At 42.8% G+C, this 26,758-nt stretch overlaps 1 protein-coding gene across 2 annotated transcripts; it reads right to left on the reverse strand.

Annotated features, from left to right (window-relative positions):
- LOC139584332 (alpha-1,3-mannosyl-glycoprotein 4-beta-N-acetylglucosaminyltransferase C-like) lies at positions 1–26,758 on the reverse strand. Of its 2 annotated transcripts, none has more exons than XM_071416036.1 (5): positions 26,488–26,758; positions 20,227–20,299; positions 1,697–1,839; positions 1,470–1,617; positions 1–1,355 (listed from the first exon to the last, which is right to left on the reverse strand). In XM_071416036.1, coding segments are annotated over exons 2-5 (1,479 nt in total). In that variant the 5' UTR covers positions 20,228–20,299; positions 26,488–26,758; the 3' UTR covers positions 1–168. The 2 variants fall into 2 exon arrangements, with proteins under 2 accessions (XP_071272137.1, XP_071272138.1); XM_071416037.1 differs by lacking the exon at positions 26,488–26,758 and adding an exon at positions 22,258–22,583.

Here is a 26,758-nt window from a genome sequence, read left to right on the forward strand (position 1 = left end):
CACATTTGTCTGCATTTTATTTTATAACAAAAATACAACGTTGACAACCCAATTAACTTTCAAATCCTCAAAAATGTACTGTATGTCAAATATAATGGATAATAAAATAAACCATAGAGCATCCAACATATAATCAATATAAATTAATAGGCACATTAATAAAAAACTTTAGTCTAAACGGTATGGTCCCTCGGTGTACCATTGACTGGGAGGTTGTGTAGTCCACAGACTTATAGTCCTAATGATCAGCCATTCTTTCTGACTGGCAGTCACAACAATACGGACACACTCAATGTCAAAGGCAATCTTGTGGTCCACGTCTTGAATCTCAATGTTGCCATATTTAAAGTCCCCTAATGTGATGTAGGAAGAACACTGCCTTCCTCTCTTTGTCCCCACCAGCTTCTCTCCTACTTCCAGAGCTCCATGGTGCAGGATATCGTTCTGACGATCGTACGTTCCTGTCATGATTTTTATCTTGCTGATTTGAGTTGGTTCGTGTAAGATAATGACAAAGAAGTCTCCGGTAGAGGGGTGTTTCCCCCAAAAGTATTCATCCACACTGCTATAAGCCTTGGTGGCGTCATAGTTTTCAAATACATGAATGTTTGTGTATAAGCTAGCAGGAGGGTTGTCAGGGATATCAATGGAGTCTTCTTCAAAGTCATCATCCTTCAACTTGTTCTCTGCCCCTTTATATGAGGAGTAGTAGCCCATGTGCTGGAACAAGGAGGGCTTGAAGCGGATCACGTCTTTCTGGGCAAGCAGGTCCCGGAAGTGAATGAGGAGCCAGTCACAGGGCATCTCCTGGTAGAACATGAGCAGGAAGTGGGCCAGGCGTGGCAGGTCTCTTGAGTGGTAGAGCTTCCCTATGTAGCCAAGCTTGGAGAACTCCAGCATCACCCAGTAGGAGCCTTCCCTGGAGGTGACCACCTTCTTCAGGGATGTCAGAAAGTTCCGTGAGCAGCGGACATCATCCTCCAGCATCATGTAGAAATCAGAGAGGTTGGTGCAGAAGTTGAGGAGAAAGGCGTAGTCGACGTTCTGCTTGGAGCGGAATCGTACCCTGTCCTCTGGGTCATTGTAGTTCCTTTTTAGCCCATCCAGTGATGGATAGTACTCCTCAGGGGCATGGATCACCAAGAGATGCCCAGCGATGATGTGGTGGGCAAACTTCCTGGAGATGTCCTGCACCAGGTTTTCACACCAGGCCAGGTCAAAGTCTGCCAGGTGGACCACCACCACAATCTCTTTCAGCTCCTCATAACTGGACTGGTCAAAAATAGATTTGATTGTCTCCATGAGGTAATTCCCTCTTTTTCTTTTGACGGATGACAATCCAATGGTTAGATATTCTGTAAACACAAACATTGATATGACTATATAAATAATAATAATAAAAAGACAAATCAATGACTTTCAGGATGAAATACATGTGTATCTACAGGTATATTAAAAGGTACATTTACTCTTTCGGGGCAGTGGGTTCCCAGCGAGGTAACGATATGTGACGTTTATGGTTCCAGAGAAATTAGTGAGGTCTCTGAAGGTGTGAACATATCTCTCAGTGTTTGAAGGATGAATTGATGTCTCTCTCAGCGGTCTTTTACCCGCCTCCTAAAAAACGACAGCATTGTTACTCAAATGTAAAATACAAATATGACATCATAGGAAGGAAGATCCAGAGACAGCCTACCATCATGTATCCATCCTCCATGTAGAGATTGAAGAAGAGGAGACAGGTGATCAGGACCCCCAGGAAGGGGATGGTGGAGCGTTTACGGAAACACCTCATCTTGTCCTGGGACTTCCACACCAGCCTCATGATGGTGACAGTCACTGGGGGAAGAGAAACAACAACATTAAAACAGCCTAATCAGTTAAAGCAAAGGATATCATTGATGCGCACAGATTTCCTGTAGAGCTCACTGGAAGATTTTTATTTAATCCCCTAAAGCAAGTTGTTTGAACAAATTGGTCGTTTTCATTCGTAAAAGACTGTCTGTGTGTGTAGGTTGATCTACATCCCCCAAAGTCAATCCAGTTTTGTTGAATGTACAGTATGTCTATGTGAGTGCGTACACAGAACTGCCTGTACCATGTGTTTTTGATGTGCTTGTTTGAATTCAGCAGTGCATATATGCATATGTAAGGTATGTACAGCTCTGGAAAAAATTAAGAGACTACTGCAAAATTATCAGTTTCTCTGGTTTTACTGTTTATAGGTATGTGTTTGGGTAAAATTAACAGTTTTGTTTTATTCTATAAACTACTGACAACATTTCCCCCAAATTCCAAATAAAACATTGTAATTTAGAGCATTTATTTGCAGAAAATGACAACTGGTCAAAATAATGAAAATAAATATGCAGTGTTGTCAGACCTCGAATAATGCAAAGAAAATAAGTTCATATTTATTTTTAAACAACAAAATACTAATGTTTTAACTTAGGAAGAGTTCAGAAATCAATATTTGGTGGAATAACCCTGATTTTCAATTACAGCTTTCATGCATTTTGGCATACTCTCCACCAGTCTTTCACATTGATGTTGAGTGACTTTATACCACTCCTGGCGCAAAAATTCAAGCAGCTCGGCTTTGTTTAATGGCTTGTGACCATCCGTCTTCCTTTTGATCACATTCCAGAGGTTTTTAATGCGGTTCAGGTCTGGAGATTGGGCTGGCCATGACAGGGTCTTGATCTGGTGGTCCTCCATCCACACCTTGACTGACCTGGCTGTGTGGCATGGAGCATTGTCCTGCTGGAAAAACCAATCCTCAGAGTTGGGGAACATTGTCAGAGCAGAAGGAAGCAAGTTTTCTTCCAGGACAACCTTGTACGTGGCTTGATTCATGCGTCCTTCACAAAGACAAATCTGCCTGATTCCAGCCTTGCTGAAGCACCTCCAGATCATCACCGATCCTCCACCAAATGTCACAGTGGTTACGAGACACTGTGGCTTGTAGGCCTCTCCAGGTCTCGCACGCACTGTGAAACTTGGCGGAGGATCGGTGATATGCATATGTATACATGCAATGTATTGTGAGTGTGTGTATGTATGTATGTGTGTTGTGCATGTGTGCATGTGTGTGCGCTGAGACATACACACACTTGTACAGTGTGTTGTACGGCTCTCCATCTCCAGCCATTCCCAGTGGGCCTCTGGCAGAGCGCTAATCTGGGTCAAAGTGCAAACTTCTGAGAAGGGCCTGGGAGAGGCTCGTTTACAAATGAATCATTCCTCCCGTCCTCGTTACGCTCGCCACTGATGGAACCACAAAGCCTTTCATGTTTCCTTCTGATCTTAAAGGTAAATACTCAGAGAGCTTTCACTCTGGAAACAGCTTGGATCAAAAGCCTTATTCAATAGGAGCATATTGTTCCCCAATATAGGACAGAAGTGGGAAAGAGGTTGTGTACCTGGAAGTGTTGCTGAGAGACCTGCAGTATATTGGTAGAAATATGAGCTGTGCTATTGTAGGGTTGTCTGATTACAAATGAACATTTTCTGTAATGTACAGTTTAAACAGCCTCTGAGATGGATGTATGCTGACAGGAACAAATTGATCGTACTCTTCCCATTAAAAAAACATTATTGAAGAGGTGAATATATTCTTTACAGACAACTGCCAGCACACCAGCCGAGGTCCACCTTTGGCTCATTTCCTAACAATTTCCAAACTTCCTGTAAAATGAATATAAATATACATCGCTGTTTGAGTGAATCCATTTGCATCACAGAATGATAATGAAGAAAAAGTGCTTTCAAAAAAGCCAATTAATCTTATGTAAAACGGCTGCTCAATGCGGCTAATGAGATGCCATTTTAATAAGCGGGTGTGTTGTACAACAAAGCCATTTGGTAAACACTATTGTTCATTTGTTTGATGACAACATTCAGGTAACATGCAGCCTAGGCGCCAGTCTGTTTCTGCATCAGCCAACTTGTTGTTGCCTTGTCAAACATGGGGACCAGTGAGTCGAGTTTAAAGTTTTCCAAGCTTTGCACCGGCCTCTTCAAATATTCATGCCCACACTGTGTGTAGTCTTCAGCACATTAATGTGATGTTACAGTGTGGGCTGAAGCACTGCAACCAGCCAGCCACAGAAGAGCTTCATTGGTCTTAAACCTACAATTTCATCAAATTCATCACTAAAAATACAAAATTATACTACAAATTACAGTCACATTTACCCTGTAAAAATGACAAGTAGCCACCATGTGACACCAATCTCTTCAACCAGCCCAGTCAGCTACTTGATCTATCAGGCCCTTATTGAATGGATGATGACTGCTATTATCCATAGCCTTAAAATATGATATTCAACATATGATCATGGTGTACATAAAGCTACGCCATTTATTCACTCAGCTATAGCAGTACATAAAAAATGGTCACGTCTCTCGCCTTCCTAATGGCAGTGATGCTGAATATGGTTATGGTGTCATTGAGTGTCCTCTCACACCACACCACCACCCCCCCCCCCCCCCCCACCACCCCACTCCGGCTCAGTGCTGCTGGGCTGTGACGGACTGTGGAGTCCATTTTGTCACCTTGTTTCATTCTGTCTCAGATTGGAAATGCATGGAGGATTATTGCCTGGTGTTCAGGATGAGTGATGATGGGCACTGAGCCTGGCCTGGCCTGCTCTTTCGCTCCTCTTGTTTGTGTGGGGCTGTCAGAGCTCATCTGGAGGAAAGAGAAATCGATTATGTGGGTCATGGGTGTTAGTGGACATTTCAGTTTGTTTTATTGTGTCTCGGGGAAAACATTCATAACATCACTAATAACAATAGCAATGACTATTGAAACAACAAAGAAGAGGAAATAGGGAAGGAAGATGGTACTTCTTCCAAATGATATGGATATATCCATCAGACATGCACACAGGTTTGAGGAGCTGGAAATGCAGCTGAGATTTGCTGGCCAATATGTATGTAGCCACAGGATTCTTTTAATTAAAACCTCTTAGATATAAGGTGTCCTTTCTGGTACCGGTTCCGACCATCATTTTCGCTTAAAAATCGACATGTAGATTGAAATGGCTTGCATTGAGCAAAAGCCCTGGTTCCCACGGACACAGTCACAGTCATTTTTCTGTACCTGTGTGAAGTAGTATGTGAAATCTGAAACCACTTGAAGCTGGGATGTCCCACCTACCATTTAATTCGCTCTTCCGACTGTCCATCAACTCTTGGCTCCTACAGCTCAGCCACTGACAAAGAATACCATCGTTACATCATAGCACATCCATCTAAAATAATTCATAGATTTTAAACAAAAAAACACTTTCTGTTTGTCATGAAAGGCGAGTTCCTAACGAGTTCAGGAAGCCAAGCTAGAGCTCTGTGAAACATTTTGACCTAAAGAGACTTAAATAATATACACATTTTCTCTAACACTAAACATACCAGTGGAGGCTCCTCTGAGGAGGAATGGGAGGACCATTCTCCTCAGTGAATTTATATATTGACATTTCGCCAAATAATTTACTAAAACACATTGTTTTGCAATGAAGGTCTACAGTAGCCTCAACAGCACTCTGTAGGGTAGAACCATGGTGTAGCCGGAGGACAGCTAGCTTCCATCCTCCTCTTGGTACATTGGCTTCAATACAAAACCTAGGAGGCTCTTGGTTCTCACCCCCTTCCATAGACTTACACAGTAATTATGACAAATTCCGGAGGACGTCCTTCAACCTATCGAAGCTGTTGCAGCTTGAACTGACATGTTGTCCACCCAATCAAAGGACCAGAGAATGAATCTAGTACTGAAAGCATAGACTACAGCTAGCTAGCATTGCAGTGCAAAAAATGTGGTGAGTAGTTGACTCATAGAGAGAGTAAGACAATAGTTGAACAGTTTTCAGCAAATTGATTTCTTCAAGAATGAAGTAGAAGCAAGAGAAAGAGAGAGAGGGAGAGATTATTATGTTTTTTTCACTTTAACTTAACTTACAAACACCCGGCTCAAACAGACGGACGCTATGTTAGCTAGTTGGCTATGACTATCCAACACAACACTGGAACTCTTCCAAGTCAAGGTAAGCTTTTGGTTTTATTAATGTATTGCCACCGGGGCCCGCCAGTGTAACTGCTAAACTGCTTACTGACTTTACACTAACGTTACTGCACGATTGTAGCGGGTTTACTAACGCATCAGTTCTATTAGCTATGTTGACTAGGACGTTACTTTAGCTGATATGGGGACAACGATGTACGCTGTGTGTAACGGTTAGGACATGGTTTGGCTTGGAAAGGTTATTTCGCCTGGTTACGTACAGCTGATGTGTTGTGCATTGAAGTCCACAAAAGAAGGGAAAAGGTGAGAGGAGGAGAGTACATATAGGCGAGAAGGAATACAACGTGGCTGCTATGAAAGTGATCTGTGTTTACGTGTGATAAGGGGTGTATTCATTCCACCAATTCTGTTGAAAAACGCTTCTTAAACATGGGGCAAACGAAACAGGGATAAAAATACCTGAATTTGTCCAATAGAAACTCTTGTTTGCAACAGCTGTCTGTCACCTCAAATGAGTCCTCAGCAGTTTATATTTAAAAATAATAATTTCTTTGAGTATGCAGCATTACTAGTTATTGTTTATAGCCGCCTCATAATAAATTATGACTATTTATTTAACCTTTATTTTAACTAGGGAAGTCAGTTAAGAACAAATTCTTAATTACAATGACGGTCTACCGGGGAACAATGGGTTAACTGCCTTGTTCAGGGGCAGAACGACATCTTCTTTTTTTTACCTTGTCAGCTCGGGGATTCGATGCAGTAACCTTTCGTTTACTGGCCCATCGCTTTAACCACTAGGCGTAGATTACATTTTCGTTTACATTTAGTTACATCATCTCTGTTTTTATCTCATGCTGTTCCACCTGAATGTTTCCAGTGCAACTGTTGATATTTGATGTCAGATGAACTGTCAGTTCCCAGGGCTGATCACTTGGTTACTCTACATTATTTTACAGATTGTCAAATCTAGAATCTAGAACTAGTGGACCAGTGGATCCATCCAGACCCCTGTGTTTCTACACAGGGAGAGAGTTAGTGAACAGTGCAAGTTATACTTGGACACAAACTGTTTGAATCAATGTTGTTTCAACGTAATGTGTCAAGTATTGTGATGTGGAATCTATGTAGAAAATACATTGGATTTGCAAAAAGTGAAATTTCAACCACTTAATTATGTCATCACGGGAACCAATTTTCAACATAGACAAACCATGTATGAAATATGTTGAATTTGATCATACATACATCATAAATGGATTATTTCTGTAATTTGAAAGTTACATATCTTGAAAACGTCATTGCTGTCAAGCAAAACATAGAACTATGGCAACAATGGACTAATGAAAAGAATCCCAAAAGATAGATTTGGGAGGAAACTCCTTTAATAATGAATATGTTGGATTCATGTCTCCATTTCAACCAAAATCTAAGTTAAAGAATAGGACTAAATCAAATAACACTTTATTAAACGTGCATTTAAAGTTTGATTTGATGTCCTTTTCTTTAACTTAGATTTTTGGTTGAGATGGAGACGTGAATGCAACATATCAATTATACATTTGTAGACAAACTGGAATTAAAATCACACTAGGTCACTGGCACAAAATATACATCTCCTTCAAATGTTGATATTTTGTCGTGTTGACAACCAAACACAACTCAATATCACTTTTGCAAATACAGTAAATAGCCTATTAACTTGTCAACAAGTTATCAAATTAAATGTTGGATTCACATCTCCAACTAAACCAAAAATAAAAGTTTAAAAAATAGGATTAAGCCAGTGGCTCAGATGAAACTATCCAAGCATTAGATACAATGCATTCGGAAAGTATTCAGACCCCTTGACTTTTTCCACATTTTGTTCCATTACAGCCTTATTCTAAAATTGATAAAATATTTTTTTTCTCCTCATCAATCTACGCACAATACTCCATAATTACAAAGCAAAAACAAGTTCTTAGAATTTTTTGAAAATGTATATAAACCCCCCCCCCCCCCGGAAATATCACATTTAGATAAGTATTCAGACCCTTTACTCAGTACTTTGTTCAAGCAACTTTGGCAGCGATTACAGCCTCGAGTCTTCTTGGATATGACGCTACAAGCTTGGCACACCTGTATTTGTTGAGTTTCTCCCATTCTTATCTGCAGATCCTCTCAAGCTATGTCAGGTTGCATGGGGAGTGTCACTGCACAGCTATTTTTAGGTCTTTCCAGAGATGTTTGATCGGGTTCAAGTCCGGGCTCTGGCTGGGCCACTCGAGGACCTTCAGAGACTAGTCCCGAAGACACTCCTGCATTGTCTTTGCTGTGTGCTTAGGGTTGTTGTCCTGTTGGAAGGTGGAACTTTGTTCTAGTCTGAGGTCCGGAGCATTCTGAAGTGGGTTTTCATCAAGGATCTCTCTGTACTTTGCTCCGTTCAGCTTTCCCCCGATCCTAACTAGTCTCCCAATCCCTGCTGCTGAAAAACAGCCCCACAGCATGACGCTGCCACCAACATGCTTCACCGTAGGGATGGTACCAGGTTTCCTCCAGGGGTTATGCTTGGCATTAAGGCTAAAGAGTTCAATCTTGGTTTCATCAGACCAGAGAATCTTGTTTCTCATGGTCTGAGTCCTTTAGGTGCCTTTTGGCAAACTCCAAGCGGGCTGTCATGTGCCTTTTACTGAGGAGTGGCTTCCGTCTGGCCACTCTACCATAAAGGCCTGATTAGTCGAGTGCTGCAGAGATGGTTGTCCTTTTGGAAGGTTCTCACATCTCCACAGAGGAGCTCTGGAGCTCTGTCAGAGTGACCATTGGTTTCTTGGTCACCTTCCTAACCAAGGCCCTTCTCCACCAATTGCTCAGTTTGGCCAGGTGGCCAAGCTCTAGGAAAAATCTAGGTGGTTCCAAACTTCTTCCATTTAAGAATGATGGAGGCCACTGTGTTCTTGGGGACCTTCATTGCTGCAGAAATGTTTTGGTACCCTTCCCCAGATCTGTGCCTCGACACAATCCTGTCTCGGAGCTCTACGGACAATTCTTTCGACCTCATGGCTTGGTTTTTGCTCTGACATGCACTTTAAACTGTGAGTACTTATGTAAACAGGTGTGTGCCTTTCCAAATCATGTCCAGTCAATTGAATTTACCACAGATGGACTCCAATCAAGTTTTTGAAACATCTCAAGGATGATCAATGAAAATAGGATGCACCTGAGCTCAATTTCGAGACTCATAACAAAGGGTCTGAATACTTATGTAAACAAGGTATTTCTGTTTTTTATTTGTAATAAATTTGCAAACATTTCTAAAAACCTGTTTTCACTTTTTCATTATGGGGTATTGTGAGTGGCGCAGAAGTCTAAAGCACTGCATCTCAGTGCAAGAGGCGTCACTATAGTGCCTGGTTCGAATCCAGGCTGTATCACATCCGGCCGTGATTTGGAGTCCCATAGTGGGGCGCACAATTGACCAAGCGTCGTCCGGATTTGGCCGGAGTATAGGCCGTCATTGTAAATAAGAATTTGTTCTTAACTGACTTGCCTAGTTAAATTTTTAAAAAGAAAGAAGAGGGGGGATGGAGAGAGACAACACTGTTATCTCTCCCCCCTCAGGGTGAAATAGATACTTATCAGGACCAACCTCAAAAGGTACAGGGCGTAATTCATCAGCTTTCCTTTAGTGGTATCATGTCAGTAGCATGCCTTAGGAACAGCCAGATAATGGGGTTGCATGGGGTTTCGTGAAGCGTGAGCTCCTCACACTTAACGTAACAAAATGTGGAAAAAGTGAAGAGGTACGTTGAAATTACGTTAAAAAAAAAGTGTTTACTCAATCGTTAATCTCGGCACCCAGAACAAAATTGCTCAATTGTTGATGTATTTGTCTCATGAATCATCCATTGGCCCAATAAGCATCAATGGGAGGTGATTCGTATCTTGGCATGTGGGTGGGTACACTACTCACAACACATTTGACTGAGGTCATTGCTCAGTCTGGTCTCCAGCGTAGATATAATCAATTCCCTATTATTACATTATTCCAGTTGCTTGAGGCCCTGGGCCATCAGGCTGTGGAATATGATATTGCTGGAGACTTTCCCAGCGTGATGACTGTCTGTCAGCGTTGCACCAGGAGGAGGATTGGGAACTATCCAGCTAGTCTGAGTCCCATTTCCAATGACGAACAGCCCTCTTGTGACAAGTCAATAATGCCCTGAGGGACCATACTTGCCATGGATCATTCTGGAGACATGACAGTGTGTGTTGTTGCACAAATGCCAAGAAGAGAATAGGGGTGATATCAGACTGTGGGAAAATCTGTTATTTTGATTTTTCATTTGATTTCAAATTATTTTACGTGAGAGAATGGCTGTAGATACAACAGGGAAGAACATTATTAGGTAAGATATTATTACAGATGAAAATGACAAGTCCATCACATTTACATTGTCAAATAAATGTCAAATAAAACCTGTATTCACAAGCCTATTGTCTTGTAAGCACCTCGCTTCCCTCCCTTATACTACCTTGTAGTAACATTCACTGGGCATGTTTTGTTAGTGTTTACAACCCAAAAAATACCAATAAAAATCACTACAGTCTTGAGGTTAACATTTCAGGAGATAGTAGGAGAAGATTCAATGATGCAGTATACAGGTCTCGATTAGATGTTGGTCTCCATAGTGACCACCAGAGTAATTGTAAGGTAGCATTAATAAGTGGGTCCTGCAGGGTTGATCTCAGTGGTACAGTTAAAGGGGGAAAAAACGATGTAATGACTGATGAACATGGTTATATACAATTGTTTCCAACAGGCAGTGTTGATTAATCACACAGGGGGTTGGTGACACCAGACCCAACACCCTCTATTGGAGCTGGGTAGTGAGGCTGCAGGGAGGCGCTGCTCTAGGACACAGTGGCTCAGCTGACAGGAGGGGTGAACATGTCATCTTTCCAGGAAACCTATGAACAGACAGAATGACAGACTGAGGGATGTGAAGGGATGTAGTAGCAGAAGTATCTGAGTTGGGTTCAGGATCAGGGACAGGTTCAGGATCAGGTTCAGAATCAGGGACAGAATCAGGGACAGAATCAGGGACAGGGATAGGATCAGGGACAGGACCAGGATCAGGGACAGAATCAGGGACAGAATCAGGTTCAGGATCAGTGACAGGATCAGGAACAGGGATAGGATCAGGGATAGGATCAGGGATAGGATCAGGGATAGGATCAGGGATAGGATTGTGTTCAGGGACAGGATCAGGTTCAGGGACATGATCAGGATTAGAGGCAGGATCAGGGACAGGATCAGGTTCAGGATTAGAGACAGGATCAGGGACAGGATCAGGTTCAGGATTAGAGACAGGATCAGGGACAGGGTCAGGTTCAGGATTAGAGACAGGATCAGGGACAGGATTTGAGACAGGATCAGGATTAGAGACAGGATCAGGGACAGGATCAGGGACAGGATTAGGGACAGGATCAGGGACAGGATCAGGGACAGGATCAGGTTCAGGATGTGTCAGGCAGCAGCAGTTATTGGTAGAATACTGATGAAGGGGTGATATTCCCCATACTACCCGTCTTGTGTCCACAGAACTCGCACTGTCTGCTTTGCCATCACAAACACAGTTTGGGTGGAACTAAGTGTGGAAAACCCAATAACCTTTTATCCTACTAGGATTACTTGCAGGAAAGGCTGCCAAATAGTTCTGTAGAGAATGATGAGGCAACCTAACGGCCAACTCTGCCAAAACGACTCCAACAACTAACTGGCACTGAACAGCCAGACTCAATATACCTGAGGCATTCTATCATGCCTAGCCTGTCTGTCTAGTTCCCAATCTGCTCCTCTGCAGGTCTGTCTGTATGACAGAGTAATGAGAGACCAGTACTACCACACAGATTTCCTCCAAGACCACTGGATTACTACTTCACTGCAGGCGGTTGAAAAGTCTACCCATGTTCTCACCAAATCAATTCTAATTGGTTTCTTTTGGTCGATAATTTGCTCATTGCTCTGCTATTTCAGTCTAAATGCAGCTCAATGCATCAATCTACAGGTTATGTGGTTAAATACAATTTCTAACAGTCGTATAACCTTGTAACAATGTGTGGAAAGTGTAAGGTGTTGTAAGTGAACAGGGCTGTGGTTGCCTATGTATGCCTCTTAAAAGGTTCACCCACGGGTTCACCACCATGTTCACCACCGGGTTCCACCACAGGTTCACCTACAAGTTCACCCACGGGTTCACCACCATGTTCACCACCGGGTTCCACCACAGGTTCACCTACAAGTTCACCCACGGGTTCACCACCATGTTCACCACCGGGTTCCACCACAGGTTCACCTACAAGTTCACCCACATGTTCACCACCGGGTTCCACCACAGGTTCACCTACAAGTTCACCCACATGTTCATGCACAGGTTCACCGAGAGGTTCACTAACCGGTTCACCCACGGGTTCACCACTGGGTTCACCACCGGGTTCAACCACAAGTTCACCACCAGGTTTAACCACAGGTTCACGCACAGGTTCACCACCAGGTTCACCCACTGGTTCATCCATTGGTTCACCCACAGGTTCACCCACTGGTTCACCACCGGGTAAAAACAGCATCACTCAAATTATTAAGAGCAACACTGAAGGTTCAGCTCTGGTACACCTGAGGCCAGATGGGAGTCCACAGACAGACAACAGGTAGACTGTCCAGGACATTTTTTTTCTTCTCATTTAGACATCACATCAGAACTGTGTGGTTCCCCAGACCTGGCATATAGGAGATGCAGCCAGTCTAGCATTCAAAAAGCTCAGTCAGTGATGATTTCAGAGAATGTGTGAATGAATGCTACGAGTCAGACGTATATACCTCCAGCTAAGACAAAGGTGTGATGAGGAGATTGTCCACATAAGCAGAAAAGAGAAAGGTGCCATACATGTACTCGCTCCCAGTGATGTTGTGACAAGGGAATGTGTAATTTACGTGATAACGACTGTTTATGAGAACGCTAAGCCAAGGCATTGATGGGCTCTGCGATGCTGGAGAGAGGCCAGACAATAAAGAGCCGTCAGGATCAGTAGAGCTGGTCTCCACTGACTCTCTGCAGTCAGGATCAGTAGAGCTGGTCTCCACTGACTCTCTGCAGTCAGGATCAGTAGAGCTGGTCTCCACTGACTCTCTACAGTCAGGATCAGTAGAGCTGGTCTCCACTGACTCTCTGCAGTCAGGATCAGTAGAGCTGGTCTCCACTGACTCTCTGCAGTCAGGATCAGTAGAGCTGGTCTCCACTGACTCTCTGCATTGTTGATGCTTCGCTCCTTGGGAGTCTCGCTACGTTATCAGAGATCATCAAAGGCACTGTCAAGAAAATTTGAAACTGGGGCTTCCAGAGGCTGAAACTGGGGCTTCCAGACGCTGCCTGAGACGCTAGACACATCTAAATGAGACAGGCTTATTAATTCTTCAAAAGCCACCAAGCTTCCTTTTCCCCAAGACTGATTTTGGTACACTTAAAAAGTGTAGAAACTCGGTTGGTGTAAACTTTACTTGAGGTAAACCTGCGAGAGTGTTTTATGCTTATGGGGTCATAAATAACCTTGCACATCTACGTACAGTGTGAAATCTAAAGTGTGAAATCTACATCCCAACTGTCTGAAACATCAAAGCTTTAGTTATCTTTATGATTGCAAAGTAGATAGACTCTTTAAACAAGAGAGAAGAAGCCAGTACTTCAAAATGCACATAATTTAATACCACCCGATATTTAATTTAACTTAAGAGGCTTTAATAATCCTCTCTCTCTCTCTCTCTCTCTCTCTCTCTCTCTCTCTCTCTCTCTCTCTCTCTCTCTCTCTCTCTCTCTCTCTCTCTCTCTCTCTCTCTCTCTCTCTCTCTCTCTCTCTCTCTCTCTCTCTCTCTCTCTCTCTCTCTCTCTCTCTCTCTCTCTCTCTCTCTCTCTCTCTCTCTCTCTCTCTCTCTCTCTCTCTCTCTCTCTCTCTATATATATATATATATATAGAGAGAAAGAGCACACCACAGAACTAATATATACAGTGGGGAGAACAAGTATTTGATACACTGACGATTTTGCAGGTTTTCCTACTTACAAAGCATGTAGAGGTCTGTAATTTTTATCATAGGTACACTTCAACTGTGAGAGACGGAATCTAAAACAAAAATCCAGAAAATCACATTGTATGATTTTTAAGTAATTAATTTGCATTTTATTGCATGACATAAGTATTTGATCACCTACCAACCAGTAAGAATTCCGGCTCTCACAGACCTGTTAGTTTTTCTTTAAGAAGCCCTCCTGTTCTCCACTCATTACCTGTATTAACTGCACCTGTTTGAACTCGTTACCTGTATAAAAGACACCTGTCCACACACTCAATCAAACAGACTCCAACCTCTCCACAATGGTCAAGACCAGAGAGCTGTGTAAGGACATCAGGGATAAATTGTAGACCTGTACAAGGCTGGGATGGGCTACAGGACAATAGGCAAGCAGCTTGGTGAGAAGGCAACAACTGTTGGCACAATTATTAGAAAATGGAAGAAGTTCAAGATGACGGTCAATCACCCTCGGTCTGGGGCTCCATGCAAGATCTCACCTCGTGGGGCATCAATGATCATGAGGAATGTGAGGGATCAGCCCAGAACTACACGGCAGGACCTGGTCAATGACCTGAAGAGAGCTGGGACCACAGTCTCAAAGAAAACCATTAGTAACACACTACGCCGTCATGGATTAAAATCCTGCAGCGCACGCAAGGTCCCCCTGCTCAAGCCAGCGCATGTCCAGGCCCGTCTGAAGTTTGCCAATGACCATCTGGATGATCCAGAGGAGGAATGGGAGAAGGTCATGTGGTCTGATGAGACAAAAATAGAGCTTTTTGGTCTAAACTACACTCGCCGTGTTTGGAGGAAGAAGAAGGATGAGTACAACCCCAAGAACACCATCCCAACCGTGAAGCATGGAGGTGGAAACATCATTCTTTGGGGATGCTTTTCTGCAAAGGGGACAGGACGACTGCACCGTATTGAGGGGAGGATGGATGGGGCCATGTATCGCGAGATCTTGACCAACAACCTCCTTCCCTCAGTAAGAGCATTGAAGATGGGTCGTGGCTGGGTCTTCCAGCATGACAACGACCCAAAACACACAGCCAGGGCAACTAAGGAGTGGCTCCGTAAGAAGCATCTCAAGGTCCTGGAGTGGCCTTGCCAGTCTCCAGACCTGAACCCAATAGAAAATCTTTGGAGGGAGCCGAAAGTCCGTATTGCCCAGCGACAGCCCCGAAACCTGAAGGATCTGGAGAAGGTCTGTATGGAGGAGTGGGCCAAAATCCCTGCTGCAGTGTGTGCAAACCTGGTCAAGAACTACAGGAAACGTATGATCTCTGTAATTGCAAACTAAGGTTTCTGTACCAAATATTAAGTTCTGCTTTTCTGATGTATCAAATACTTATGTCATGCAATAAAATGCAAATTAATTACTTAAAAATCATACAATGTGATTTTCTGGATTTTTGTTTTAGATTCCTTCTCTCACAGTTGAAGTGTACCTATGATAAAAATTACAGACCTCTACATGCTTTGTAAGTAGGAAAACCTGCAAAATCGTCAGTGTATCAAATACTTGTTCTCCCCACTGTATATTAGTTCTGTGGTGTGCTTCTATTCCCAGTAGTAGCATTTCATCACAAGCTCGGGCCCAGTTTCAGCAGTGTCACTTACTTGACTGAGTCCATCAAGACTGTAGGCATAAACTATTCTCTACTTCAGCTAGAAGAGCACTTTGGAAGGGAGGCTGATAAGCTCTGGACCTCCCTCTCCACAGGAATATATAATGGTCTTCTCCTTACCTGGAGAGATGAGTGTATTTCTACCAGGGGCTGTTCCCTCTTACAAAGCCCACGCTTGCAGTTATCCCATTTTTGGTAAGTTAGTCTTGTCAGCTATCTAAACTTGTAGTAATCATGGTCGAATTACTGACCGGACACACCAGGCACATGCCCAGGTGCCCTGACCTCCAGGGGGCCCCCATTGATTTAGTTAGTCTCACACAAATATGATATTAACATGGCAAAATGTGTATAATTGCTGGAAACTTGCTGTGAAATTTGTTATAAAATTGCAAACTCTAAAATCTGCTTAGGGCCCCAAAAATGCTAGGACACACACACTCCCTCCCTCCCTCCCTCCTCACACCTCCTCTCTACTCCATGCCTGGAGCCAGACTCTTGTGTTGTCTACCTCAGAGAAGCTGGTACTTGGCATAAAGAAGAGGCTCCAGTGGATTGTGTGCTCCGCCTGCCAATGGGCTCTTTTGATCAGCCGCCAGGTGATGACAGGTGATGAGAGGTGATGACAGACAGGTGATAATCTCTCCGTCCCTTTCTATCTTATTCCCTTTCTATTTGTTTTTGTATTCTGTATTCTCTCTCTTTTATTCTCTCTCTCTCTCTCTTATTCTCTCTCTTTCCTATTCAATTCAATTCAAAGGGTTTCATTGGCATGGCAAACACATGTTTACATTGCCAAAGCAAGTGAAATAGATCATTAACAAAAGTGAAATGAACAAAAAATGAACAGTAAACATTACATTCACAAGTTTCAAAGGAATAGGAATCTCAAATGTCATATTATGGCTATATACAGTGTTATAATGATGTGCAAACATCCCCCCACTTCCTCTCTCTGTCTCCCTGATCTGGAATGTGAGTACACAGGCTTTGGTTCCTGTTGTCTGTCCTGTAGGAAGAACAGCTGTTTGCATGAATCTTTAATGCACATTGTTCATTCGCCCACATCAGTGTTTCTCCATTCTAGCAGATGTATATCTGTATCCCCTCATTCTCACTTTAAACAGCTTCAAGAGCTGGTTATTCATAGTGCTCAAATCTGTATCAGTCATCGTTTTTCTATTCTATGGCGATTGCTCAAATTGAACTTGATCATTAAAATGTTTTAAAAGCTTTTCAACAACTTGCCAGTGGTAGTGAGACAAAGTAAGATTAAGAATAACAATCTCCTCAAGATATCACATCTGCATTTACCTGAAGTGTGAGACTATTAGTGGCTTTTGTTTGTCCATAAATATAATAGGGAAAGGGGGATACCTAGTCAGTTGTATAGGGAAAAGGGGGATACCTAGTCAGTTGTATAGGGAAGGGGGGATACCTAGTCAGTTGTATAGGGAAGGGGGGATACCTAGTCAGTTGTATAGGGAAAGGGGGATACCTAGTCAGTTGTATAGGGAAAGGGGGATACCTAGTCAGTTGTATAGGGAAAGGGGGATACCTAGTCAGTTGTATAGGGAAAGGGGGATACCTAGTCAGTTGTATAGGGAAAGGGGGATACCTAGTCAGTTGTATAGGGAAAGGGGGATACCTAGTCAGTTGTATAGGGAAAGGGGGACACCTAGTCAGTTGTATAGGGAAAGGGGGATACCTAGTCAGTTGTATAGGGAAAGGGGGACACCTAGTCAGTTGTATAGGGAAAGGGGGATACCTAGTCAGTTGTATAGGGAAAGGGGGATACCTAGTCAGTTGTATAGGGAAAGGGGGATACCTAGTCAGTTGCATAGGGAAAGGGGGATACCTAGTCAGTTGTATAGGGAAAGGGGGATACCTAGTCAGTTGTATAGGGAAAGGGGGATACCTAGTCAGTTGTTTAGGGAAAGGGGGATACCTAGTCAGTTGTATAGGGAAAGGGGATACCTAGTCAGTTGTATAGGGAAAGGGGGATACCTAGTCAGTTGTATAGGGAAAGGGGGATACCTAGTCAGTTGTATAGGGAAAGGGGGATACCTAGTCAGTTGTATAGGGAAAGGGGGATACCTAGTCAGTTGTATAGGGAAAGGGGGATACCTAGTCAGTTGTATAGGGAAAGAGGGATACCTAGTCAGTTGTATAGGGAAAGGGGGATACCTAGTCAGTTGTATAGGGAAAGGGGGATACCTAGTCAGTTGTATAGGGAAAGGGGGATACCTAGTCAGTTGTATAGGGAAAGGGGGATACCTAGTCAGTTGTATAGGGAAAGGGGGATACCTAGTCAGTTGTATAGGGAAAGGGGGATACCTAGTCAGTTGTTTAGGGAAAGAGGGATACCTAGTCAGTTGTTTAGGGAAAGGGGGATACCTAGTCAGTTGTATAGGGAAAGGGGGATACCTAGTCAGTTGTATAGGGAAAGGGGGATACCTAGTCAGTTGTATAGGGAAAGGGGGATGAATCAAAGAGGTGGGCTGCCTTAATCCACATCCACGTGGGTTACCTGCAGTGGGTTAACTGCCTTGCTCAGGGGCAGAACGGCAGATTTTTCCCCTTGTCAGCTCGCTCAACGCTCTAACCACGAGACTACCAGTCAAACATATTTATTTCGCCACATGATGGGGCTGTGTGCTTAACCCTGTGTTGTTGCCTGCAGCAAGTCAACATATAGCCTGATGGTATCGGGATGCCTCACTGCACTGAGATGCTCTCGTACATAGAGCAAATTAGTTGACTTTCCTTTGGGATGTAGTTCAGTGGATTTTTCAAAGACTACTTGGTATAGTCTTATTACTACTGTGTAAGTGTGTGTCTGGTGTTGAAAGGACTTCTCTGCTAACCGGCCAGTGATCCTTCCAGGCAAAAGGACTTAAGCCATCAAAGGCTCATTATGGCAAATCTCCAAAAGCATAGATGGAAATAAAAATGTTCTTATGACTTTAGAAGAGGCTTATTACTGAAGAAATCAATCCAAAATGCATTCATGGCATTTAGGCATGTATCAGAAGACATACCTGCTTTCTAAAGTCAATTTACTTTGTGGGTTGTAGGAGAGCCTAGGCTGGCATCATAGATGGATACATTAATGGCTCTGTCATTAGTTGTGGCGGACTGTGAAAACAAGAGCAATGATCAACAACATAACCTCATTACCTTGGTGTTTTCAAAAATCACACGTTTTGCATGCCTCATTCCAGAGATTCTGGGATCTTCACAGGGAAGTGAATGGGCTGAGGGTGAAGGAGAAAGAGTAAACCAGAGAGAGGGAAAAGGAGAAAGAGGGTGGTCCACAAGGCCCATCTCATTATTCAGAGAGACACTCGAGGCCACAGGAAAAAGCGCACTTCATTGTTTTTGTCAAACTCCGTCCGGCTTAATGACGTGTTCAGTTCTTAGGGCCTCAGCTAGTGGAGATATTAAGGATGGTGTGGCTGGGCCAGACGTAAAGAGAGAGAGACAATCTGATCACCTCACCCTGTTTCATACACAGTGCTGCCTGACCTCAACACACTATTCTGATATTAACTCACAGTCATAGACATACGACTGATATGTTGTCTTTGCTCACAGCTCTAAGTATAAATGTTACTGCATGACTTCATTAAAAAGCCATTACCAGGGACTTTATGTCATGGATTTTGGCCAAAACAAAAAGGGAAATGTGGACTAAAATAGATATATACTGGTAATGACATTAGGAAGACACTCTTTAACCACATGTCTGATACATACATACAGTAGAACATTTCAAACCCACACATATTACGGTAATATCACACACTTAAAAATACAGTGACGCTCAGGCTAATCCTTAAGCTGTTGTTTGTTTCCACAAAGTGAAAGGCCACTACAGATTTCTTGAACACACTACCGTCTCTGCCACCCCACAGTGAAATAGATTGGCTTGTAACTCTGGATGCTACTTCTCGAGCTCACAAAGGGATTTTTTGTATTTTACCCCCTTTTTCTCCCCAATTTCGTGATATCCAATTGCTATCCAATTAGGATCTTGTCTCATGGCTGCAACTCCTCAACAGGCTCAGGAGAGGTGAAGGTCGAGTCATTCGTCCTCCGAAACATGACCTGCCAAACCGCACTTGTTAACACCTGCCCGCTTAACCCGGAAGCCAGCCGCCCCAATGTGTCGGAGGACCTGACGACCAAAATCAGCCGCAGGCGACAAAGCACCCCCCCGGCCAAACCCTCCCCTAACCCGGACAACACTGGGTCAATTGTGCGCCACCCTGTGGGACTCCCGGTCACGACCGGTTGTGACACAGCCTGGGATTGAACCCGGGTCTGTAGTGACACCTCAAGCTGCGCCACTATTAAGGCCCCCGTTAATAGGATCTGTGTCATCAGAACTTACAGAGTGAAGCACAAAGTCAGATCCTATTGAAATAAAATGAGTGAAGAATCCACCAAGAGGCTCTTACTTTGTCAGCTTCTCCTTTGTGCCAATATGTGTGACCCGCTGGCCGCTTTTTCACAGATCAAACAGTCACGCATCTGAAAAAAAACAAAACAAACATAGACGTTAGCCTTAAAGCCATAGACACATTTCAGACACATTTTCAGCTGGTATCTATCAAATCAAATCAAATCTGATTGGTTAGCAGATGTTAATGAGAGGGTAGCGAAATGCTCGTGCTTCTAGTTCCAACAGCGCAGTAATATTTAACAAGTAATCTAACAATTCCCCAACAACTACCTAATACACACAAATCTTAAGGGATGGAATAAGAATATGTACATATAAATATATATATGAGCGTATCTATATACTGTATATTGGTGGGGAAGGAGGAATGTGTTATTTTCCATTAGACTAACTGGGTGATACACAGATACTGGGCACCTGTTCAACTTGTTCAACCTGAGGCCTTCCAGCTCTACTCCCCAGTTGAAGGTTTTTAGAATGTCATTTGTGCCTAATGGCCACACTCATTAGTGGCATCTCAAAAACATTGTGGTCATTACCGAAACACATTTACAGTGTGACTTCAACCATCAATCACCCTTCATTCCATGGCAGTTGGTTGGCAAAATATAATTAATGCAAAGCCGGAATGTTCTAATAAAATCTGTAAAGCGCTATCCTTACACGATCCTCGTTATCCTTACACGATCCTCGTTATCCTTACACGATCCTCGTTATCCTCACACGATCCTCGTTATCCTTACACGATCCTCGTTATCCTTACACGATCCTCGCTATCCTTACACGATCCTGGTTATCCTTACACGATCCTTGCTATCCTTACACAATCCTTGCTATCCTTACACGATCCTTGCTATCCTTACACGATCCTTGCTATCCTTACACGATCCTCGTTATCCTTACACGATCCTCGTTATCCTTACACGATCCTCGTTATCCTTACACGAGCCTCGTTATCCTTACACGATCCTTGCTATCCTTACACGATCCTTGTTATCCTTACACGATCCTTGCTATCCTTACACGATCCTTGCTATCCTTACACAATCCTTGTTATCCTTACACGATCCTTGTTATCCTTACACGAGCCTTGCTATCCTTACACGATCCTTGTTATCCTTACATGATCCTTGTTATCCTTACATGATCCTTGTTTGGGAGTTGAACGTGCAGGAATAACAAAAATGGACCAAATAAGAAGGTAACAGGTGAGTGAGTACACATAAGGCACCTTTCATAACACCTTTCTGACACTATTTCTGACATCTTTTTGAGTGTTGCAGTATCATTCACAACAACCTTCATAACAACTATCTCCATCAGTATTCCATTTTCCAGTGAGCTTGTTTTGACTAGGGATAATTGTAGTCAATGTAGCGAGAAACCTGGTTTGAGGGAAACATCCATCATTGATGCAGAACAGGCTCCTACACTCCTACATGCTGACCACAATGCCCGCGTCGCATGCGCGAGCATTGCAAAATACATTTACACATATATGTTATTCAACCATTGCACCCACATTACTCGCGCACATCAATGAGCGTCTGCGTAGCCACGCGCTAAATTAGAACTTAGTTTTATTTGTGATGCTTGACGTGCTGCAAGTCCCGCCTCTCCCATCTCCTCATTGGTTTTTAGTATCATATACCCATGTGGGTGATTGAAAGATGAACTGAGGTCCACACTCCAGTCCAGTTGGTGGTGGGTAATGCACCTTAAAGTTGGTTGTCAACCACCATATAAAGTCCAAAGAAGAACAAGAAGCCTGAAGGAGGAGAGATTACTAGAAACGAACTCAGTTTACCCTTTAATCTGTGGATTATTTTTTTAACATTTATTTTATTTCACCGTTATTTAATCAGGTAGGCTAGTTGAGAACAAGTTCTCATTTACAACTGCAACCTGGCCAAGATAAAGCAAAGCAGTGCGACACAAACAACACAGAGTTACACATGGAATAAACAAACATACAGTCAATAACACAATAGAAAAAAATGCTCTCGAGCGGCTAGATGTTCTTTACCATTTGGCCATCAGATTTGCCACCAATGCTCCTCATAGAACACGTCACTGCACTCTATACTCCTCTGTAAACTGGTCATCTCTGTATACCCGTCGCAAGACCCACTGGTTGATGCTTATTTATAAAACCCTCTTAAGCCTCACTCCCCCCTATCTGAGATATCTACTGCAGCCCTCATCCTCCACATACAATGCCCGTTCTGCCAGTCACATTCTGTTAGAGGTCCCAAAAGCACACACATCCCTGGGTCGCTCCTCTTTTCAATTCGCTTTAGCTAGCGACTGGAACAAGCTGCAAAAACACTCAAACTGGACAGTCTCTTCATTCAAAGACTCAATCATGGACACTTACTGACAGTTGTGGATGCTTTGCGCAATGTATTGTTGTCTCTACCTTCTTGACCTTTGTGCTGTTGACTGTGCCCAATAATGTTTGTACCATGTTTTGTGCTGCTACCATGTTGTGTTGCTACCATGTTGTTGTTATGTTGTGTTGCTACCATGCTGTGTTGTCATGTGTTGCTGCCTTGCTATGTTGTTGTTTTAGATCTCTCTTTATGTAGTGTTGTGTGTCTCTCTTGTTGTGATGTGTGTTTTGTCCTATATTTATATTGTATTTATTGTCTTAATCCCAGGCCCCCGCCCCCGCCCCCACAGGAGGCCTTTTGCCTTTTGCTAGGCTGTCATTGTAAATAAGAATTTGTTCTTAACTGACTTGCCTAGTTAAATAAATGTTAAATACAAATAAATAAATAGGCACACAATGAATAACACATTCATGAATGTCAAAAAAAGAGTGTCAAAAAAGGAAATCATAAGGTTTGGAAGTGTCTGTCTTAAATCTAGGAGATATAAGAAAGCTCAGGAAATATATATCTTTACACATATTTAACCCCTTATTTTTGTTAGCACAAAACAACCTCCATACTTCCATTCATTTGTATGGGTTACCTTTAGATGAAGGTTTAATATCTGTATATATCTCCATACTTCCATTAATTTCTATGGGTTTTGGGTGATGAATTTTAAATGGGGATTTTTTTATTATGTTACTTAGATCGATGCACCGGTGCGTCAAGACTCTAGGGGGTTCTAGATTTGGTTGGCACTTTTAAAACATCACGTGAAAACAAAATTGCTCAAGTATAGAATAAAGTTCTGTTATATTATGTTCCATTCTATTTCATTCTATTCTACAGTTTTTCCACGTCACCTAGAATGCATTTGACTCTGTACCGGTAGGCCCTGTATATACAGCCTCCCTATTGTTATTTTACTGATGCTCTTTAATTATTTCTTACTTTTATTTCTTACTTTTTTTTTTTAAAGGTATTTTCTTAAAACTGCATTGCTGGTTGAGGGTTTGTAAGTAAACATTTCACTGTAATTTTGTAAGTCGCTCTGGATAAGAGCGTCTGCTAAATGACTTAAATGTAAATGTAAATGTAAGGTCTACCTGTTGTATTCAGCGCATGTGACAAATACACTTTGATTTGATGTCTTTAAGGAAGAAGCATGGAACACTATGGGGTCAACAGTTACCTCTGATCATGAATATATCTGTGAAAGATAACATCAGCAATGGCAGCTTTGATATAGATACAGTTTGACCATGGGAAGTCACACATCTTCTGGTGTGTTTGGGAGAGCTTAACGTGTGAACCAAATAGGACCCAATCTTAACTTGACACCCGCAATCACAGCAAATTTGCGGATTTTAAAACATCTTGGTGTTGAGGCACTTACACACTCACTTGGTGAAGGCTACAGGACGGCAAGCCATCTGTCACTAGCTAACACAGTCATGGGTGGTACTGGTTCCTCGAAAATTCACTCGAAAAGCACCCTCGGAAATATATGTGCAAATAAGGCTTTACACCCTACAGTGTTAAAACAACCACTAAAAATGAGTTACTGTAAAATCACAGGTGTTAACTCCTTAACACTGAGAAAGTGCAACATCATCAGCTCCAATGAGGTGTTAATTTAAGTTGGAATTCGCAACACCCATGGTGTAGGGACCCAACACGCTTGGGGTGTTAGTTTATCAACACTGAATAGTGTTATTTTAACACTATTTTGGTGGTTCACAGACGCACACTAAGAAAGTGTTAAATGTGACACTGTGGGTCTTAAAATTCTGATCTCAAATTTGCTGTGCACCTAATTATAACTTTTGCGAAATCTTCAATTGACATCAACACATGACAGAATCTTTTTCCCATCTCCTCTACAGATTACTGCCTCTCAGATATGAGATTTTTCAGCGTCACTTTCTCAGATGATCTGACAGGTCCACCTCAGTGCTAGAATAGCTCCCCCCATAGCACCCATCCAGCCTGGTCACTGTCTCATTACACCCCACACAGATCCACAAAGAAAAAGGTGGCATAACTATTGATTTTTAAAGTCAATATTTCAGTCAATGTTTCAACAGGTCTGCCCCTGACCAGAGTCAGTCAATACACTCCTGTTACGATGCAACTCCAGCCCAGCTTTCGTGGTGAGACTGATAGAAAGGGAACAATAAAAGAGATAAGCTACATTTGCAATAAGAGCCACAGTTGATAAGTATCCAGTGGCCAGACATGAAAATAGCCCGGGTACATCCTTTACCCAAACAAGTTTGCGTCTCAAATGGCACCATATTTCCTACAAATTCTTATTTACAATTACGGCCTACCCTGGCCAAACCTTAACCCGGACGACACTGGGCCAAATGTGCACTGCCCTATGGGACTCCCATAGGCCGGTTGTGATACAGCCTGGAATCGAACCAGGGTCTGTAGTGATGCTTCTAGCACTGAGATGCAGTGCCTTAGACCGCTGTGCCACTCAGGAGCCCCCAGGACTGATAGGCCTCTGTTCAAAAGTAGTGCACTATATAGGGAATAGTTTGGCATTTGAGGACGCACACCAAAACATTATGGACAGCGGTTTCACTGTCTGACTGACTGTATATCCAATCTGTGATTAAAGTACTTTTAAATTTAAAAAGTGATGCTACAGAAGTTTTGTATAATTTCAGCCAGTAGTTTTGAAAGTAACGCTTACGAGACAAAATGGATCCCCAAAAGTAGTGCACAATTGTGTACAACGTCATCCATTTCGTTTGATATATCCTGCCAAATGTTGTATTTATTTCGTATCCTGAAATGTGGATGATATGTTATGAATTCCAATTTGTACAATATGTTACAAATTTGTAAGTGCTTACGATCCTGTTCAATCTCTTTAAGGGCTCCCTAAATGATTGTCTAGCACCAGAAAGAGAATATATACTGTGTTCTATTCTATCTTAGTCTATGCCGCTTCGACATTGCTCGTCCAAATATTTATATATTCTTAACTCCATTCCTTTTACTTAAATACTTGTGTGTATTTTTGTGAAATTGTTAGATATTACTTGTTAGATATTACTGCACTGTTGGAGCTAGAAACACAAGCATTTCGCTACACCTGCAATAACATCTGCTAAACATGTGTACATGACCAATACAATTTGATTTGATATAGAGATGGCTGCAAGTGAAGCCCAAATTTCCTACGTAGTGCACTACTTTAGACCAGAGCCAATTCTTCCCTTTTGGTCAAAAGTAGTGCACTATATAGGGAATAGGGTGCCATTTGTCTAACTCCTCAGTTAGTACCGGGAGGTGTAGGGGGTCACTAACATAAGTATCAACTGGTTTGGCACGTTCTAACACGATGTGCTTAGTGGAAGCCGCTCAAATCTGTGCAGTCTGACAGGGAGGAGAACACACCATCTAGGACACAACATAGGATACCATTAGATGACGCTATTATAGATCGAGCCAGCCACAAACACCCTGGCTGACAGAGGTGAGAGCAGTAGTGCATCATCTCAGTGTAATCTGGCGGGGAGATGAGAGCAGGTTATTCCCACATCGCTGAGAGGAAGGGGATTTGTGTCACCAGCAAAGCCATGATAAAACCCGGGACACAGCGCCATCACTCAGGATAAAGCGGTCTCAGTTAGAGGAAAGTGGGTTTTACAATGGAGCAGTAGTTCAATGTTCAATGGAACCAACACATACCCATTACAGCACAAAATGAAGAGGTAATAACATGGTAATAGTATGGTAAAAGTTATAGTTACCGACAGACAGACACACAGAGAGCGAGAGAGAGAGAGAAAGAGCAGCATTACAGCACAGAATAGAAGAGCAGAATCTGCTTCAATAGCCCATGCAGCGACAGGCATGCTTACCTGCCTGCTGTACGTCTCCTGTTGTCAGTGTGAGAAGCATGAGGGAGTTCTGCCGATGCTCTGTGCTGCACGCTGTCACCAGTCTAAATAATCTCCATGACTCACACAAGAGCAGATCATTGGCTCTCAGAACAATGCAGTAAACACTTATCATAACGCTGGCTACTAGCCTCTCTCTCTGTCTCTCTGTGTCCATTCCGCTCTCTCTCTCTCTGATCTCCACCTCTCTTTTTCAGCCCTCTTCCTCTCTTCCTCTCTGTCCACCTCCCTG

The sequence above is a fragment of the Salvelinus alpinus genome, chromosome 9 (genome assembly GCF_045679555.1).
Source record: "Salvelinus alpinus chromosome 9, SLU_Salpinus.1, whole genome shotgun sequence".
Classification (NCBI taxonomy): Eukaryota; Metazoa; Chordata; class Actinopteri; order Salmoniformes; family Salmonidae; genus Salvelinus; species Salvelinus alpinus.

Coding starts and splice junctions, on each gene's coding strand:
- LOC139584332 (XM_071416036.1), bottom strand. Junction 1,618..1,696: donor TGGAGGATGGATACATGATG/GTAGGCTGTCTC, acceptor GTCGTTTTTTAG/GAGGCGGGTAAAAGACCGCT. Junction 1,356..1,469: donor GAACCCACTGCCCCGAAAGA/GTAAATGTACCT, acceptor TTGTGTTTACAG/AATATCTAACCATTGGATTG.